The sequence below is a fragment of the Hemiscyllium ocellatum genome, chromosome 14 (assembly GCF_020745735.1).
Source record: "Hemiscyllium ocellatum isolate sHemOce1 chromosome 14, sHemOce1.pat.X.cur, whole genome shotgun sequence".
NCBI classification, from domain to species: domain Eukaryota; kingdom Metazoa; phylum Chordata; class Chondrichthyes; order Orectolobiformes; family Hemiscylliidae; genus Hemiscyllium; species Hemiscyllium ocellatum.
This window is the reverse complement of record NC_083414.1, coordinates 62,628,676-62,648,649: the sequence shown is the minus strand read 5'-3', so window position 1 is coordinate 62,648,649 and position 19,974 is coordinate 62,628,676. Positions and strand designations below refer to the sequence as shown.

Here is a 19,974-nt window from a genome sequence, read left to right as displayed (position 1 = left end):
CAGACAGAAGTCAGAGAAAAAAAAATATACTGAGAGTGACATTTTAGACACTCAATTGAAACTGGGTGAAGGGAAATTGTTTTAAAGCAGCTCTTTTTAAAATTGAAAACACACATTTTGAAACGCACTCATTTCTTCTTTGCAATGACCATATTCTATAGGGAAAATTACTCATTCCACAGCTGTTACTTGTTCAGCAACACTCTCCGCCAACTCAGCAGAACAATTAACAGAATGAAAGATAGCATTTAAACCAGAAGGAGTAGTTTTAGCTGTTAAAGCAAAGTACAATGTTGTGTCCATGAAGGGTTTTTTCATAAACGTATCGGGTACAGCTAGTCACCCTATACCACAATCATCTATGCTACACAATGGAGACTGTCTTAAGAAACATAACAGGTTAGTTCTATAACCTATTAAACAAATGAAAAACACAGGGACTGGATGGCACTGGACTACAGGATGGGCAGTGACATTTTACTCAGTGAGGCTGGCAGTCTTAGCTAGTCACATGTCACCCCAAACACAGTGCCAATCCAAGATCTAGCAGACACACAGTATCAAGTGCACTACACTGCGTTAATACACAGGATCTTCCATCATAAACAGCAAAACCAAGTAACAGAAAATCAATCCAAGATTTATGCTGTACTGATGCTCTAACTAAAAGCTCAATAAAGTACACACCCATTACCTTAACAATTCAAAATCTAATGTCAGCATTTTTTTCTATTTTGAGACATATATAGTTAGAAGCCCCAATGTGGTGCCCTGACAAAACATTCAACAAAAGAAGAATGTATCAGTTAGCACAGTCAAAAACTGCAGCGCTGGAAAATCACAGATCAGCCAGCATCCGAGAAGCAGGAGGGTCGATGTTTCAGGTTTCTGATGAAGAGTTCATGCCCGAAACATCAACTCTCCTGCTTCTCGGATGCTGCCCGACCTGCTGTGCTTTTCTAGCACACACTTTAATTCTGACTCTCCAGCACCTGCAGTTCACACTCTGTCCTATATCAATAGGCAGGTTAAAGACACCGGTCTTAAAGGAGACAGAGATAGGTTTAGGCAGGTAATTTCACAATATTGGATCTCCGCAGTAGATAGGACCAAACGAAAGGTTACTTGATAATAGACTATCATCAGTAGATCCAGTAAGTAACAGAAAATACTAACTGGGCTGAGATACCATACAGCTATTCTAACGTAACATTTTAATTTTCAACCCTGCAATGTAACCTTGTTTAGGTCCCCTTCTAACACTGCCCAGGTATAGTGGCAGAAGTCACATGACACCAGATTTATTTGAAATCATAAGCTTACGGAGCACTGTCCCTTTGTCAAATGAAGTAGACTTCACCTGATGAAGGAGAGCACTCTGAAAGCTTGTGATTTTAAATAAACCTGTTGGATTCTAACCTGGTGCTGTGTGACTTCTGTCTTTGCCCACCTCAGTCCAATACCGGCAATTCCACATCAGGAATATTGGCACAGGGCACATTGGAAGGGTGTCCCACTAGAAAATGTGGGATTTGAACCTGTTCTCCAGTTGCACTAAAATAAACAGAGTTCCACACAAATGGCCTTGTGGGAATACTGGCTACAGTCAACGGTCATCTGAATACTTTGTTGGCCTTAAAAGGTACCAGAAAGAGGGGACACCTCAGTTCAACTTCCAGAGAGACAGCAGTGGGACAGAATTTTTATAGCTTTCATTCATTTGACAGAGAGGTGTAATGTCAGCTTTGGGGAGGGTTGGGAAGCAAGAAGAGTCATTGCTAAAGTATGGTGGGGAAGCAAGACCTCAGGAAACAAGACTCCAGCAGCTATCCTGAATGTTATGTACTGTCCAAAAGGGCTGTGATCAGTATATGTGACCTCTATCGCTTCGCATAAAGCATTAACAGTTGTCTGTAACAAGTCCAGCAGCAGAGCAATTTGTACCTGTGGTCAAATATTAAAATCTTTCTTCTGAATGCCTGCTACAAATAGCAGCTCTGAGTTTAGTAGCCTGAGGTTTTTCTGAGAAACAGCTTACCTTATATAGGGCCAGTGCTATCAGAGGAAGTCTGAGGGCAGAGGCCTCTGGCATCCATTCTCATGAAAATATATGTTAGACAGAAATCAGAAAAACCATCAGAGGCAATGTTTTATAAACACTGTTCAACAATAAAGAAACAGTGTCCATTTTACCTCTGCACAGTTTCTGGTTTTTGGTCATACTTTGCCAAAGGGGCCTCCAGGACTTTCCTGGTGTCTCCAGGAAATAAAGATCCATCTCCAGAGCACTGCTATGACCAGTCTGAGAGAAAAGTCATTGGGACATAAAATATAAAATTTCTGTTTTCTTCAAACGCTTCCATTTTGAAAAAGAGTATTGAAAATAGTATGAAAACATAATAAATCACAGCTAAAAATCACAACACCAGGTTATAGTCCAACAGGTTTAATTGGAAGCACACTAGCTTTCGGAGCGTCACTCTGAAAGTTAGCGTGCTTCCAATTAAACCTGTTGGACTATAGCCTGGTGTTGTGTGATTTTTAACTGTGTACACCCCAGTCCAATACCAGCATCTCCAAATCATAATAAATCACAGCAGGCAGAAGCCATAGACTCTTCTAACATGGTCTGTCATTAGCTCATAGCTCAAATTTTGTCCTCAACTTCATTTTCTTCCCTATTCTCTCAAAATAGAGTCAGAGTCGTAGAGACGTACAGCATGGAAACAGACCCTTCGGTCCAACCTGTCCATGCTGACCAGAAATCTTGAATATATTTAATTGACTGAGGATCCTTTGAGAGAGAATTTTGAAGGTTTATAACTCCCTGACTGAAGAAATTTCTCTTCACTACAATCCAAAATGTGAGCCTTAAGTAAAATGACTTCTAATTTTCAGAATCACTAGCCATGGGAAACAACCAAACAAGTCATCATATTGGGCAAATCTGAGCCCGTTTCCTTTCCAATCTAGGAAGGTAGAAACTGTGTTTGTGAACATGCAAGGTGACGAAAACTGAGGGGTCATGTGATGGATCACCTTCACAGTTGGCCAAGCAGTACAGGTTATCGGAACACAGTCAGATTTAGCTATTGAAAGATTATACCATTGTTTACAAAGGGAATTAAATGAATAATTGATAGGGAAAAAGATGATGGACAAGGGATCAGAGTAGATAGTTGCGACCAATGAGAGCGCATTGGCAGATATGCAAAGGTGCAAATGTGGCCTTCTGCGTATGCTGTTATTTCCATGTAATTTCTTCTTGCTAAAGGCAGAGAGATGACAAGATCCATTATCACTTACAATGTGCCAGGTCAGCCTTTAACTGATTCGGAGTCGAGAGTGTGGTGCTGGAAAAGCACAGCAGGTCAGGCAGCATTCAAGGAGCAGGAGAATTGAAGTTTCAGGCATAAGCCCTTCATCAGGGACTGATTAACTGATTCAGCTTATTCAAGGATCTGGACCACAAACCCGAAATGAAGCTTACAGTTTATCAGACAGCACTGAGCCCTGTGTTCCTTTATGCTTCAGAGACTGAGATAATCCAAAGCAGGCACATTTAGATTACTTGAATACCACCACCAAACCTCACAAGCTCCTCCTAATACGGTTGCAGTTCAACAGCAGCAACCCCTCCCAAGCCAACATGTCCCGCACAGAAGTGTCAATCACTCAGAGCTGGTTCTCTGTTTGACAGGAAACCTCCCAAAGCAACTGTTCAACTGCAAACTCATTCGGGGCTGGAGGCTTTAAGGGATCTGCTTTAGGAATGTCCTAAAATTATTCCTGAAAAAGGAGAAGCATCCCTGCTGACTCATGGGAGACCCTCAGGACCAAATGGAGAAGGTTCATTTGGGAAGACAATGGAAGATTCAACAGTCACGTGCAGAGGTGAAATCCAAGTGCACAAAGGGAGTGCAAACATTTACTTAACCCTTCAAGGACCATCTGCCCCACACTTGGGGGAATCTGCAATATGTGTTTTGGATTTCTTAGATATTTCCAGAACCAAAGTGGAATGGTAGGATAACCATCCCTGATCCTGAGGGATTGCCTCAGGTGAAGAAGAACACTTAAGATTCCATGTGGTATGGAGGAGTTTTGCAGTGCTGGAGCTGCCTTCCATCAATACAGATATAGTCAATGATATAGGAACACCACTGGTACAAACTAGACTGTAGACTCAGCAAGACAGGGAGAATTGACCCAGCCCAACTTTGTGCATGAATTGATCAAACTCAACCATGAAAGAAGACGTTAAAAATCACACAACACCAGGTTATAGTCCAACAGGTTTAATTGGAAGCATACTAACTTTTGGAGCGACACTCCTTCATCAGGTGGTAGTGTTGGTTGGACTATAACCTGGTGTTGAAAAATGTGTCGCTGGAAAAGCGCAGCAGGTCAGGCAGCATCCAAGGAGCAGGAGAATCGACGTTTTGGGCATAAGCCCTTCTTCAGGTTTCATTCTTCAGGATGCTGCCTGACCTGCTGCACTTTTCCAGCAACACATTTTTCAGTTCTGATCTCCAGCATCTGCAGTCCTCACTTTCTCCTATAACCTGGTGTGGTTTGATTTTTAAACTTTGTACACCCCAGTCCAACACCAGCATCTCCAAATCATGAAAGATGACAGTTCTGACTGGGATGAACTTTCTATGTGCAGAAAGTTCGCAGTGTGGTCTCAAACCACTAGCTTAAACAATAAGAACAAGATTAGACCATTTGATCCCTTCAGTGTTCAGTGTCAATTATACCATGGCTAATCAGTCCTCAAATCCACTTCTTGGTCATAAAGTATTTCCTACTTGTCAGGCCGCGATGTCCATTTATCACTTCTTCATTATGTCAGTGATTGTAAACCTTTGGTTCCGTTTCAGCTGCCTAATATCCCCAACCATGCGAGTAGATGAAGCTTCTTTACACCCAGTTATAGAAAAAAAAAATGAATATTCACATTCCAATAGGGGATTTTAATTATTTACAACTCCATCCAACTAACACAGGGTGTATCTAACACCAAGCCAAGAAACTTGGTCATATGCCAAAATCTGCTGAAAACATTACCACAGTGATGACACGACAAAAATACATCACCAGCTGAGAAGATGAGAGACATCCAGAGTTTGTGAAAGACGCCATTTAAGTACACATCCTTTTCTTCCTTCAACAAGCGCTTTCCAGTGGGCAGTCTTGCCCATCAGCTTCAGCACTGCTGGTGCTTGTCCACAACTTTCCAACCATTCGTTTTAAATCCCTGGTGAGAACAGCTGGCAGGCAAAGATGGCCATTGCCTACTGATAAAAATAGCTGCCAAAATTTCTGAATCACAGGGTGCTGTTAAACTGAAGCTGAACACAAATATCAGGCAGAGCAAGGTAGGTTCAGGGAGATTTCTCATTCTGACAGTCAGCCAGCCTCATTGTCAGCAGGGCCACCAGCGAGGACATGTCACTCTGTGGATGTAGGTCCACTCGCTGAGCTGGAAGGTTCATTTTCAGACGTTTCATCATCATACTAGGTAACATCTTCAGAGGCTCACTGTAGATGTTACCTAGTATGGTGACAAAACATCAGGAAATGAACCTTCCAGCTCAGCGAGCAGAACTACATCCAGAACCTCAACCGGAGTTACAAATCTTCTCAAAACTTGCTGATGTCACTCTGTGACAATTGGCATCACTCTGGGATGACAGACAAGAGCTGAAAAATGTGTTGCTGGAAAAGCGCAGCAGGTCAGGCAGCATCCAAGGAGCAGGAGAATTGACGTTTTGGGCATAAGCCCTTCTTCAGGAATCCTCTTGGATGCTGCCTGACCTGCTGCGCTTTTCCAGCAACACATTTTTCCGCTCTGATCTCCAGCATCTGCAGTCCTCACTTTCTCCTAGTTGACACAGACAAGATGCTTGGTACCCAGTCAGGTCTTTTTATTGAGTTCATACAGAACTGCATCAAGAGTTTAGCAACAACTTAAATGAGAAAAGTTTCAAAAGCATGTAATTGTGATGACAGTGGCCCCTTTCATGTTGCTTTCATCAATTTCAATGCCTTTTCCACCTACTCAGAGTTGACAATCTAACCTGGAAAGTTTACAGTGCATTTTGAATACACTTTTTCTGTTTGGTCTTGCAAAGCTAATTCCTTTTGTTAAACTGACTATTTGGAAGATTGAGAACGCCTCAGTGTTAATCTATTACCATATATAGCCTGACAGCAAACCCAGAATACTGTACAGTGTACTGTGTGTGATAGCATGCATTTAAATATAGCAAATTTGACAGGATGCAGCAAGAGCTTAGTAATATGGAGAAAATACTGAGTTTGATAGTATAATATGTACATTAAGAGTTACATAGAATATGTTTGATATGATGGACAATACAATAAATTGTAACATAAAAAAGTAAGGAAACGTATCCAATTCATTTAACATACACTGCGAAATCTTTCCTGAATTTTGGAATTGATCCTCGAACTGTATTCCCTAAAGTGGACAGTCACACCCCAGCGTGATAAGTCGCCTTCTTACTAAAGGTAAAAAAAAGCAGAGGAAGGGTCACTCGACCGGAAACGCTAACTCAGATTTCCACGGTAACCACAGATGCTGCCTGACCTGCTGAGCTTTTCCAGCAATTTCTGTTTTTACTAATGATGCAGTGTCGCATAGGTTTTCTGTTTCTTTCGCATTTCAAGATTAATTTCAGGCTTTTTAAAAAAATGCATGTTTGTAAAACAAGACACGTTTGTGTGTGTGTGTGAGAGAGAGAGACTTACTCGCGCACTGGAGGCTCTGTTTGTAGAGTCCCCAGATGAAGTCGCCGCACAGGTCACACCAGCTGGGCTGAGTCTGGGTGCAAGGATTGAAATCGTGTCCTTCCCCCAGTTTCTCGGTCTGTCTCGGCTCCTGGTCCATCACCAGCAGTTGCTGCCTGCTCCTCCGCTCTTGCCTGGCCGTCTTACCCGGGCTCTGGACGCTGGAAGCCCGGCTCCTGGGACTGATCCTCATGGCGTTGGTCCTCTCCAGGCCGGACGAGCGGTACACCGAGCGGCTGCTGCCGGGAATCAGCGTGTCCTCTCTCAGGTCTCGCAGCTCGATCAGCTCCGCCATCGAGAGGAGGAGAGTTTACACTGCGCAGGGAAACTCAGTCTCAAACTCAGAGACGGGGGGCAAAATTAAACGATCCGAAAAAATCTTCGATACGAAAACATTTCAGTCGATGTGTTTATATTCATTCAAGCCTCACAGGCAAGTGAAACCAGAAACGGGGATAAATCCTTAGACAAGTTGACGAGTCCCGCTCCAGGTTAAAATTCCAGTGTCAGCTCCTCTCCCGCTGTTCACAAATCTCCAACTCAGCCCCTAGCTCCGAGCACAGCTTCTGTCAGGATCCGCCCATCAGCCAACCAACACACAGCAACAACCCTTCAGTTTTAAAGTGACTGTGTATGGGGGTGTGACCCTCTGAAGTTATAATGTAACTTGGATGAAGAATACAGTGGGTGGGGCTGCTGTGAGAATTAGGATGGCAGCTTTTCGCTACAAAAGGAGATTTCTTTTCTCCCTCTAGCCTGGCCACTAGACTTTGATGGACCACTCTATGTGTGTGATAAAAACTGTCACAGAACCGTCCACAGTTCGAGGGCCAATTTCAAGTGAGCAAGTCACAGTCAAGTGGCTGTCTTGGCTAATGGTATCCAATAAACGTAAACTCACTCTTACAAGTGTAATCCTTCCACCTGTCTCTGAGCTAGACCACACGGGTTCCAGCCCCACTGGCTCGAGGAGTGTGTACTGGTTCTGAACTGGTTAATTACAAATAGGGAAGTGCATCGCTGGTTGACTACTCGCATAATTCAACTGGGCTTGGTTATGAGAAACAACCGGACGAGTGCTTCTGGCATCACTATGTTTTACTGTCCATTAGTCCAGGGCAGGACTCCCCATACTGGGAGTCACCACTCCTATTAAGATTCGGGGCTCCTCTGCTCACAGGCAGCAATGTGGAATCCAGGCTTTACAGCATGATTTGGGGATTGGGGAAGATGGTAACCCACAGTTGCTTGTAGTGAGGAAAAATGATTTCACCTTGGGAAGTTATTGCAAGTGATCACCACATTATCAGCACAGTTAAGGTACAATCTATGGGTGCCCAGGATTCAGTGTCGTTGACCAATTTGCCTCATTTTCAATACCTGTGCATTTATAAGCTGGGTTTTACCTTTTGGGGACTGGATTTTGCAATCTATCTCCTCACCAATCCACGAGTCCCTCCCTCTTCTTGGCCTATCTGCACGGCTACCAGACCCACTCATCTTGTTACAAGTGTGGTGCCCATCACTGTTTCTTCCCACTAAGTGCAGTTCAACAATGACCATCACTCCCAGTTGCGCCCTTGGGATTGAAAATAACCAGTCCCTCACTGTCTGGCATTTCCCAGTGGTGGTATCTCATCTTTTAAAGAGATGGGAAACCTAACACTCAAAATTAATCGCTAGATAGATATAGAATCATAGAGTCACAAAGCACAGACCTTTCAGTCCAACTCATCTGTGCTGACCAGACATCCCAATCTGACCTAATCCCATTTGCTAGCATTTGGCCCATATCCCTCTAAACCCCTGTTATTCATATATCCATCCAGATGCCTCGTAAATGTTGCAATTGTACCAGTCTCACTACTTCCTCTGGCAGCTCATTCCATACACACACCACCCTCTGCATGAAAAAGTTACCATCTCCGGTCCTTTTAAAATCCTTCACCTCTCACCTTAAACCTATGCCCTTTAGTTTTGGAATCCCCTGTCCTGGGAAAAAGACTTTGTCTAATCATCCTATCCATGCCTGTCATGATTTTTTAACTTCTATAAGGTCACCCCTTAGCTCCAGGGAAAACAGCCCCAGCCCCAGCCTATTCAGCCCCTCCCTACAACACAAACCCTCCAATCCCAGTAACATCCTTGTAAACTTTTTCTGCACCCTCTCAAGTTTAATAATATCCTTCCTATAGAAGGGCGACCAGAATTGTACACAGTATTCTAAAAGTGGCCTGTACAATCGCAACATGACATCCAAACTCTCACATCAATGTTCTGACCAATGAAAGCAAGCATACCAAACACCTTCTTCACCATCCTGTCTACCTGTGACTCCATATATGACAGCTGAGGATTCTGAAAATAGCTGAGGTAGGGATCCTCATACCTTTCCAGCCTGTGGTCAGGATCTCCTTATAGTGTTTGATTGTCCTGTGTTTGACTCCAATCGCTGATCACTGTGCTTGATTGGTTAAGCTTGGCTGTGGACTCTGAGAAAAGTACATAAGCTGCAGAAAGAGCTGGAAGCCAGAACTGAAGCACTGAGCAGACATTTTGAAACGCTGTCAATGAAACCTATTTAATATAGAAGCTGGTGTGTCATCTTGGTGTTGAGCAGAAAGATTAAAATATACAACAATGTGGAATGAGGATGATGCAGGAAAGTTTACAGTTACTCACTCTTGTACCTTTTCTTTCTTGCTGGTAGGCAGCCTATACCAGGGGGTCAGTGGATTTCAGGGTTCACCACCCACTTACTCGCGATAGGATCGCACATTACAGGTGGGGTTTCAAGAAAATGATACTTCTACTGCCTTAGAACAGAAGGCTAATGAATATTCTAGCAGCTCATAAAAGACATATTTACATTTGATACATAAGCAAGTAGCTCTTGAAAAATACTTTGGCGAAAGACAAGTGTAATATTTGAATGCTATACATTTCATTATACCTTTATACCATTGCATTATAATAGCAAATCCATCAAACAATACACTACATGATTGCAGCCATTGGCTTCTACATTAAATTTGGTTCATTAACTAGTCCATGGCCCATTTCAATTCTACAAACTAATGACATATCCCCTCATAAATGATTACTCACTTTATAAGATAGCCACAATCTTGCCAATTCAAAGCAAATCCACCATGTTACCGAGAATCATAGAATCTCTACAGTGTGGAAATAAGCCATTTGGCCCTTTGAATCTGCACCGACTCTCTGAACAGCATTCCATCCAGATACAGACCACCGCACTCCCCAACCTATCCCTGTAACCCCTCCAATTTCCATGAGCAATCCACCTAACCTGCACATCTTTGGACTGAGAGAGGAAACCGGAGCAAATGGCAGGGTGGAATTGAACCTGGGTCTCTGACGCTGTGAGGCAGCAGTGTTACATTCAAGGAGATTACATACTTGTGCATCCTCAGCTTTCCCAACCAGCTCAATTAAAAGGGTTAAGCAGGAGGAGACGTTGCAACCTCATCAACACATGCCCATCATGGTTAGCTACCTTCAAAACTATGCCCAATCTGTGGAAATGATAATTGACTCACAGAGGAAAGCCTGCAACCTCTGTTCAAAAGGGAATTGTTTTGCAAAGATGTGCAGTTCACCGAAGAGGAGGACATTTTAGATTTGACATGCCTCTTTGCAACAGTGAAGCACTGTGGGTAGACAATCATTTTGCTGCTGTGTAGAACTTCAGTTAAGCCGCATTTGGAATATTGTGTACAGTTCTGGCTACCACACTTTCAGAAGGGTGTGGCAGCTTTGGAGAGGGTATAGAAATGGTTTAGCAGGATGTTTGGACTGCATTAGCAATGAAGAGAGATTGGGTAAACTTGACTTGTTTTCATTTGAACGTTGAGGGATGAGGGACAATATGAAAAAAATTATGAGAGACATGGATAGAATGGATAGTCAGAATCTTTTTGCAGGTTAGAAATGTCAATTACTGTGGAGATTCAAGATGGCGGCGACTCAGCAAGTCTGAGTCTACAGTGCTCCTCCCGAGACTTGGGCAAAGTGGATCACCCACCCCCACCACACTCACCAAATCATTTAAAATAGCTTTTATTTAACTAGTTGTTTGGTAGTGTTGGTATTAAATTTAAATAATCCAATCTCTTAGGAAAAATGACTAAAGGGAGGAGAGCCCACACCTCTCAGCAAGCAGGGACCCCTCCCCCACCCTCTCCAGCTGCAGCAGAGGCGTCTACAGCCGCCCCGGGGGGACTTACCGACAATAACGAGCCTTGTGGAGATGATTACTAAGCTTGACGCGAAGATTGATGCCTTCATCGAGGAGTCCCGACGTCGCTGGGAATCACTCCCGGCCGAGCTGCAGAAGCACGGCCGAGATATCCAGGAACTCGAGCGCCGACTCGGAGGGGCGGAGTTAAAGGCCGCAACCTCGGAGACGGCAGCTCAATCGGCCGCCGATCAGGTCCGGACTCTCGAGCAGCGAGTCCGGGCCTTAGAAAATCATATTGACGCCCTCGATAATCGAGGTCGTCGAAAAAATATTCGTTTGCTGGGCCTTCCCGAACAGGAAGAGAAAGGCCAGCTCACAGCATTCTTGGAACAGTGGTTGCCACAATGTTTGGATCTGGAGGCTGGATCAGGCCAGGTATGGGTAGAATGGGCCTACCAAGTCGCAATACACGGGCCTGGCTCGAACCAGCGCCCACGCCCGGTCCTGTTCCGGCTGCAGAGCTACAGGGAGAGGCAGATACTCCTGGATGCCTCTAGAAATCTTGGAAAAGATCCCAAGGCCATGATTTTTAAGGGATCCAGGATCATGTTATTTCAGGACTTCTCCCCGGCTCTGGCTTGAAGGAGGAAGGCGTTAGATGAGGTGAAGAAATGTTTAAGGGACTTAAATATTCAATACTCCCTACGCTACCCAGCGACGCTATGTTTTAACCGCGAAGGATCCGGGTATAATTTCAGTTCTCCAGAAAAGGCTAAGGAATTTTTGGACTCTCTTAAATAAATCGTAAGAGACAATGTATGTTGGCGTGCCTTTTCCCCACTTCGATTTATATCCCCCCCTTTTTTTTCCTTTTCCTTATCTTACGGTTTATTACTATCTTGGGAGGGGGGGGGAAGAGGGAATTATTTATTTGCTCTCTATTTAACGACTTTCTCCCCCCCCATAGGGTTCTTTTATTTTATTATTATACGTGTGTATGTGTGTATATACATATGTGTGAATGCATGTATGTGTATATAGGTATATATATAAGCTGGGGGGTTTAGTTAATTTTAGTGGGGAGAGGTGGTTACTTTATTCTATTTTACTTTTGTCTTTAGGAGCGGGGTTATTTTCCCTTGCTACTTTATATAATTATATTTAATTATAATTTGTTGAAGTTGTAAGTTTATAGTTATATATGTTTGTATATGGTATTAATACTGCCAAATATACTCAGGTGTGGGTGGGGGGGGCGGGGGTAGGATGCTCACTGTTAACTCTAGCTCTGTATTATATCTGAATTCTCCTCATTCTATTAAGGAGCGCCTGGGTCAAGGGTGGGGCACTGGTTGGAAGAGGTTATGATGGATCGTTGGAAAAGAAGTGATACCCCCTGGGAACAAGGGGGATAATCTCCATTCAAATATGTTTTTTTTTATTATTTAGAATTAGTTTCCTTTTTATTATACTGTTATGAGTGTATCAGAGAACCTTTATTTTTGTAAATTCTATATGCTCTATGCTCGGGATGTTTTAGATAGGGTTTCCCCTCCCGAGCGGTCTCGGATTTACCCGGATGACTATGGTTGATTAATTGGTTAAGTGGTGCACCTGGAATGTCAAATAGGAAGAGACTATTTTCTGTTCTCTCTTTCCAAATAGGGAAAAATATTTTGGTAAACTGGGTGGCTGAAGGTTCCCCTGGATTTCCAAATTAGCACAGATTACTCATGGAATGTATTCCCTTTGACTTCCTTATAAATATGTTGCACAGAAAGACTGAATTATTTTATAGAATATGGCAGCCCTTTTACATAGATATTTTGGTTACCCTAACAAGGGCCTTTATTTAATTGAGATTATGGACATGGCTGATCCGGGGCCCCTTGGGAGGGGAATCCTGCATGAATACGGGTTTTGTTATATATGATGTTTACACATTCCGAGCAAGTATTTTAATATCCAACTTCTATGTTAACCGTTGGGGTTTTTTTTTTCTCCCCTACTTCCTTTTTTTTCTCTCATGTTTTCTTATTTAAAAGATGTAAATGACTTAATTATACACTCTGCCTAATGATTAGTAGTTAATTGAGTTTTGCTTTTTTTTTTCTTTTTTCTCTCTCGGTATTTTTCCTTTGTTAAATTTTGATTATTGTATATTTAAGATTTATTTTTATATCAATGTTTGTATTTGAGAGTTTTGTTTATTTTTGTAAATTTGTTAAAATGTTAAATTTCTAATAAAAATATCTATAAAAAAAAAGAAATGTCAATTACTGGGCACATATGTTTAAGGTAAGAGGATATGTTTCAAGGCAGACCTTTTACACAGAAGATGGTAAATGCCTGAAATGTGATGTCAGAGAACGTGGTGAAGGCAGGTATAGCAATATTTAAGAGACGTCTTGACAGATACATGAATAGGCAAGAAATTGAGGGATACAGACCACATATTGGCAAAAAGGTTTTAGTTTAGTAAAGCATCACGTGTTGGCACAGTCTGGGTGGACTGAAGGGCCTGTTTCTGTGCTGTACTGTTCTTTGTCCTTTGCAAAGCACCAGATTACTTTAAGGATTGTTTCATTGAGATCTTGGGCATCCCTGTGTTGCTGCTCATCAATGTTAGGGTGAAACTATTTACTTTGAGCAACAGAGTCAAAATCAGTGTTCGATGCAACTTCCTTGCCTCACCGCAACAGGCACTTTTCAAGCTCACAATGATTGTCCTTTCTGTAAAGATCACTCTTTCCAAATGTTACAAAAATGTCACCCTAAACAGCTTTGTTTTCAATGTAGCTTAAGAGTCTTGGGGGTGAACCTCTCAGTAGGCCTGGCTTCAAAGTTGCAGGTTTCACCATAGCACTCATTGATATTATCAATAACATAGATGACTATCCTTCCTTATTCACTATATTTGGAGAGATGAAGGAAATACTGTAATGCTCTTCATATTGACGCCTTCACATTGATTATACCAGTTTCACAAAATTTGAGGAGTTGCCTTTTGCAATCTGTGTTGAAGTGTCACAGGAGTTGCAATGATTAGAAATGGATGGTATTATTGATTGAATCAGCTCAAATCTAGTCAATCTTAAAGTATTTAACAAAACAAGCATCCACTTTGGACAATCCAACAGCTACTTAGAAATAGGAATGGGAATAGTCCATTTGACCCCTTGAGCTTGCTCTGCCATTCAATTGGATCATGACTAATCTGACATTCCTTACATCCACTTTCTGTTGAAGTTCATGGAAGGGAAAAAGCAGGGCACAACAAGAGGCTATCAGCAATGCTCACTTGAATTTCACATCACAATTTGCTCAAAAAGGACAAATGCACACTCACAGCATGGAAGATTGACTTTCTAGACTACAGGGTGACAACAACTGGATAAAGCCTGCACAGGAAAATGTCAAAGCCATTTGTGTGATCCCAACATGATAGAGTTGGCATTGTGTCTTGGTATTACAAACACTATCACAAATCCCTCGCAAGCATGCAAAGATTACAAAGCCTCATCCTAAATTACTGTGCAAAGATGCCCAATGGGAAGGAACAATCACACTGCAACTGACATGATAAAGATGAAGATAGCATATCTGCCAAAGCTGCATGTAAAATATATATATGTCACACAGATGCATCAGGAAATGCAATTGAATATATATTCTCACATTACATTCTGTTATCAGAAACTCATCATAAACAGTGGCGAGCAGAAAGCAACAGTCTGCATGTCTGCATTACAGCATTGGCACATGTATCTGATTAACTGATTGATTTATTGTTGTCACATTTACTGAGACACAGTGAAAACTGCTGTTTTGCATGGTAAATAGGCAGATTGCACCATATAAAGGGTATTATGACAGCAGAACAGAGTTCAGAGTACAGTGTTATAGCTACAAAGAAGATGCTGAAAGAGAGATCAGAATTCACATTTAAGAAGTCCATTCAAAAGTCTGATAACAGTGGGGAGAAAAGCTGTTCTTGAATGTATTCTTTTATATAGTCTGTCTGATGGAAGACGGTGGAAGAGAGTATAGCCAGGGTGGGAGTGGTCTTTGATTATAGAACATAGAACAATACAGTGAAGAACAGGCCCTTCAGCCCTCAATGTTGCACCAACCTGTGAACTATTCTCAGCTCATCCCCCTACACTATCCCATTATCATCTATGTGCTTATCTAAGGATTGTTTAAATCTCCCTAATGGAGATCCAAGATGGCGGCGACTCAGCAAGTCTGAGTTTACAGAGCTCTTCCCAAAACCTGGGTAAAGTGAGTTACTCACCCCCACCACACTTACCAAACCACCCAAAAAAATTTTCTAATCTTAATTAGCTGCTTACTATTATATTTAAGCAGTTTAATATTAAGTGGATAATGAGTAAACCAAAGGGATCCCGCAGCTCTCAGAAAACAAAGACCCCTCCCCCACCCTCCTCTCCTCCTCCGGCTGCAGCTGATGTAAAAACAGGCCTTGAAGAGATGATTGCCAGGCTGGAAACGACACTCGTCAATTTCATCGCAGAATCCAGACAGAGATGGAACTCAATAGAAGAAAAGCTGCAGAAACAGAATCAAACCATGGAGGAGCTGCAGAGCCGAGTGGAGGGGGCGGAGCTAAAGGCCACGACCTCCGAGGCTGCAGCACAAACAGCTGCAGAACAGGTGCGAGCTCTGGAGCAGAGAGTCAGGGCCTTTGAAATCTACATGGATGACCTGGATAATAGAAATCGGAGAAAGAATATCCGTCTTCTGGGCCTCCCTGAACAAGAAGAGAAGGGACAGTTAGCAGTATTTCTGGAGCGATGGCTGCCCCAGCTTTTAAACCTGGGGGCTGAAACTGACCGGGTAAGGGTGGAGTGGGCCTACCGGGTCGCAGTATGCGGATCTGGCCCAAACCAGCGCCCACGCCCGGTCCTGTTCCGGCTGCAGAGTTATAGGGAGAGGCAGATACTCCTGGATGCCTCCAGAAAGCTTGGAAAGGATCCTAAAGCCATGATCCATGAAGGATCCAAGATTATGTTATTTCAGGACTTCTCCCCGGCTTTGGCACGAAGGAGGAAGGCGTTTGATGAGGTGAAGAAATGTCTAAGGAACTTAAATATTCAATACACCTTATGCTACCCAGCGACGTTATGCTTTACCCACGAAGGATCCGAGTATAATTTTAGATCACCAGAAGAGGCTAAGGAACTTTTAGACTCGTTTAAATAAATCGTAAGAGACAATTTATGTTGGCTTGCCTCTTCCACACTCCGTGGGGAGAAGTGGATACTTTACTTTACTTTTGCTTCTGGGAGCAGGGTTGTCTTCCCTTGCTATTTTATGTTATTATACTTAACTGTAATCTGTTGGAGTTGTAATTTTATAGTTATGTGTGTTTGTACGTGGCATTGATGCTATCAGATATACTCAGGTATGGGTGGGGAGGGGTGGGGGTGGGGCGCTCACTGTTAACTCTAGCTCGGTATTATATCTAAATCCTATTAAGGAGCGCCCGGGTCAAGGGTGGGACACTGTTTGGGAGAGGATATGGTGGACCTTTAGAAAGGAAGTAAGGCCCCCTGAGAACAAGGGGGAGGATCTCCATTCAAACATGTTTTATTTTTTTTTGTTCTTATTGTTTGGAAATAGTTTCCTTTTTATTATACTGTTATGAGTGTATTAGAGAACATTTTCTCTTGTTTGAAGGATGTAAGTGACTCAACTATACACTCTGGATAATTGTGGATTAGATTAGTAGTTAACTGAGTTTCATTGTTTTTCTTTCTTCTTTAGTATCATTCCTTTGAATTTTGATGATTATATATTTAAGATCTATTTTTATATTAATGTTTGTGCTTGAAAGTTCTGTTTATTTTTGTAAATCTGTCAAAATATTAAATTTCTAATAAAAATATCTTTAAAAAAAAATCTCCCTAATGTGGCTGAGTTGACTACATTAGTAGATAGAGCATTCCACACCCTTACCATTCTCTGCGTAAGGAACCTGCCTCTGACATCTGTCTTAAATCTATCACCCCTCCATGTGAAGTAATGCCCCTTGTACACACTGACGTCATCATCCTAGGAAAAAGACTTTCACTGTCTACCCTATCTAATCCTCTGATCATCTTGTATGTCTCTATCAAATCCCCTCTTAGCCTTCTTCTTTCCAATGAGAACAGATCCAAGTCTCTCAGCCTTTCCTTGTAAGTCCTTCCCTCCAGACCAGACAACATCCTGATAAATCTCCTTTGTACCTTTTCCAATGCTTCCACATCCTTCCCAAAATATGGGGACCAGAACTGTACACAATATTCCAAGTGTGGTCACACTGGCGTTTTGTATAGTTGCAACATGATATTGCGGCTGCGGAACTCAATCCCTCTACGAATGCAACCTCATACACTGTATGCCTTCTGAACAGCACTAACAACCTGGGTGGCAACTTCCAAGGATTGTGTTGGTTTCTTTCCTGAGGCAGTAGAAAGTATAGTTGAAGTTAGTGGACAGAAGGTTGGTTTGTGCGATGTACTGAGCTGTGTTCACAACTCTATGAAGTTTCTTACAGTCTTGGGAAGAGCTGTTACCAAGCCACATTGTAATGCATCCAGATAGGATGCTTTCTATGATGCTTCGAGAAAAATGGTAATTAGTATCCCTACAGTAGACAAACACACTCTCCATATCAACACCTAGTCTTAGCCACCTCAGGATCTGGTCACGAACCTCTCTGCACGCAGAAATGGTCAGGACATTTTCATGGGGTCAACTTTAAAGTTTAGCATCCAACATGTTTGTGCATCTGAGTGGATCACATAGGATCATAAACTCAAATTTGCCAATCTGAGCGTAGCCATGGGAGACTTTGGTACCTCAAAGACTATTTCCTTACTGATTAAAAGTGAATAAGTCGAACTCTCACTTGTGATTTGATACACATACATTTGTTTTTTTTCAATGATAATTTAATTAAAAATTATATCTTTGTGATCTTTCCTTCCTTATAAAACTAATGTACAATCATTCTGCATTTGATTACATGAATCACTTTACAGTGATCACTGTGCTTGACTGGTTAAACTTGGATGTGGACTCCGGGAAAGATAAATAAACTGTAGAAAGAGTTTGAAGTCAGAACTAGGAGCATACATTTTAAAGTACTATCAATAAAATATATTATTTACATAAAAACTGGTGTCATCTTGACATAGATTGGAGATATGTTAAAAAATACAAGATACAACACCCAGCCTTCGCAACAAAATCCAATTCTATAAAGTATTTCTAACAAAGTGAAATGTCCCAGTGAGCTTGACAGATCAAAGGAGACAAATGATGGATGACCAGGAGCATCGCCTTCGAGTTAAATTTTAGTGGGGGGTTCTTAAACGAAAAGAGGGAAAGCGATTGATTAAGGGAATTCCCAACCTTAGTTCTAGTTGGCTGAAGGCATGGCTGCAAGAGGAGGGGGAAAGGAATACAGAGGTCAACATGAGACAAGACTGAGAGAAACCCAGAGTTCTCAGGGGGTTGTATGGTTAGACACGGTTAAAGTCATAAAGAAATTATGTTTGCCCTCAAACTGAACAATGCAATCAAAAATAAAGTCTAATAATGCAGTGATTGTAATGAGCTCAACCAGGTGGACATTTTAGAATATGATGTCCCTGATTGAGGCTGTTAACCTGGTCTTATCTGGGAGCCCTGGCTGACAGCTAAGAACAGGACTGTCAGAGGTACTGTTTATTCTGACAGCTGGCTCTGAGGAAGTTGGATCAGAGTCAAGGACTTTCCTTGAATAAATGAAAGGTGACTTGGTGACAGGATACCAGCTTCTGTGGAGTTATTTCAAATTATACAAAAAGAAGGATGCAATTTAAATCACAACATTATTACTGATATAGTCACTGATCATGGAAGGCCCAAAGTCTACCCGTGGGCTTCTCACTGCAAAGCAAAACATTTCTTTGAGGGTAGGGGTTGGTGGGGTGGTTCCTATAACAACGCAGACCCTGTAGCATGAAGTATAACCATTACATTGGACTTACTCTGGCCTACACTGCCATTGTAGACAGCAGCTGAAAATGTGTTGCAGGAAAAGTGCAGCAGGTCAGGCAGCATCCAAGGAACAGGAGATTCGACGTTTCGGGCATCAGCCCTTCTTCATATGCCCGAAACGTCAAATCTCCTGTTCTTTGGATGCTGCCTGACCTGCTGCACTTTTCCAGCAACATATTTTCGGCTCTGATCTCCAGCATCTGCAGACCTCACTTTCTCCTTCCCATTGTAGACAGCAGGCTAGTGATCTGATAGTGAGCTCGAGCAGCTGAAACATGCACAACAGAACCTACACCAAAAGATTAACAGTTACATGGCAACTGCTGCAAATGTATCCAATTACACAAACTGCCCATTACTGTGAAATAACTGGAGACAATTCATTCACCAGATCCCTGGATTCAACAGAACACCAGGTTAAAAAAAACAGGCTCATTGATACAGTTCAGAGAAAAGTATGGAGCTGATCCCCAATATCAGAGACTGAAATAGGAAGGTAGATTTCATGGAAAGACATTGGAAGTACAACAAAAACAGGCTCTTTGGCCCAACTGAGCCATGTTGGTGCTTATCTTGCAAGTGAACTCTCAGACAAATCTGTGTGTCCATTCTGTTCCCATATTCCTTTAGACACCATGTCCTTCAACCAGCTATCCAACCTTCTCTTGAATACTGACACAGCCTCAGCCTCCATTACTGACTCTGGTACTAAATTCTACAGTCTCACACTTCTCTGTATAAAAAGATTTTCCGAAATCTCGATCTTAAATCTCTTTCATTTATATTTACAGCCTCTATTTCTGACCCCTCAACCTACATTAACTGTCTGTTCCTATCTGCTTCATTCTACCCCTTCGATATCTTAACCTTGATCCATTACTCTGTAGTATCCTCTGTTT

General features: G+C 42.2%; 1 protein-coding gene across 2 annotated transcripts in view; it reads right to left on the bottom strand.

The window, feature by feature from the left end:
* rassf1 (Ras association domain family member 1) overlaps positions 1 to 7,367 on the bottom strand; it is an 89,035-nt gene extending 81,668 nt beyond the window's left edge. For both annotated transcript variants that reach the window (XM_060835739.1, XM_060835740.1), the window contains exon 1: positions 6,778 to 7,367. In XM_060835739.1, the coding sequence (XP_060691722.1) occupies positions 6,778 to 7,111 (334 nt within the window). In that variant the 5' untranslated portion in view covers positions 7,112 to 7,367. The remainder of the gene's footprint in view (positions 1 to 6,777) is intronic.
* Positions 7,368 to 19,974: the final 12,607 nt, after the last annotated feature.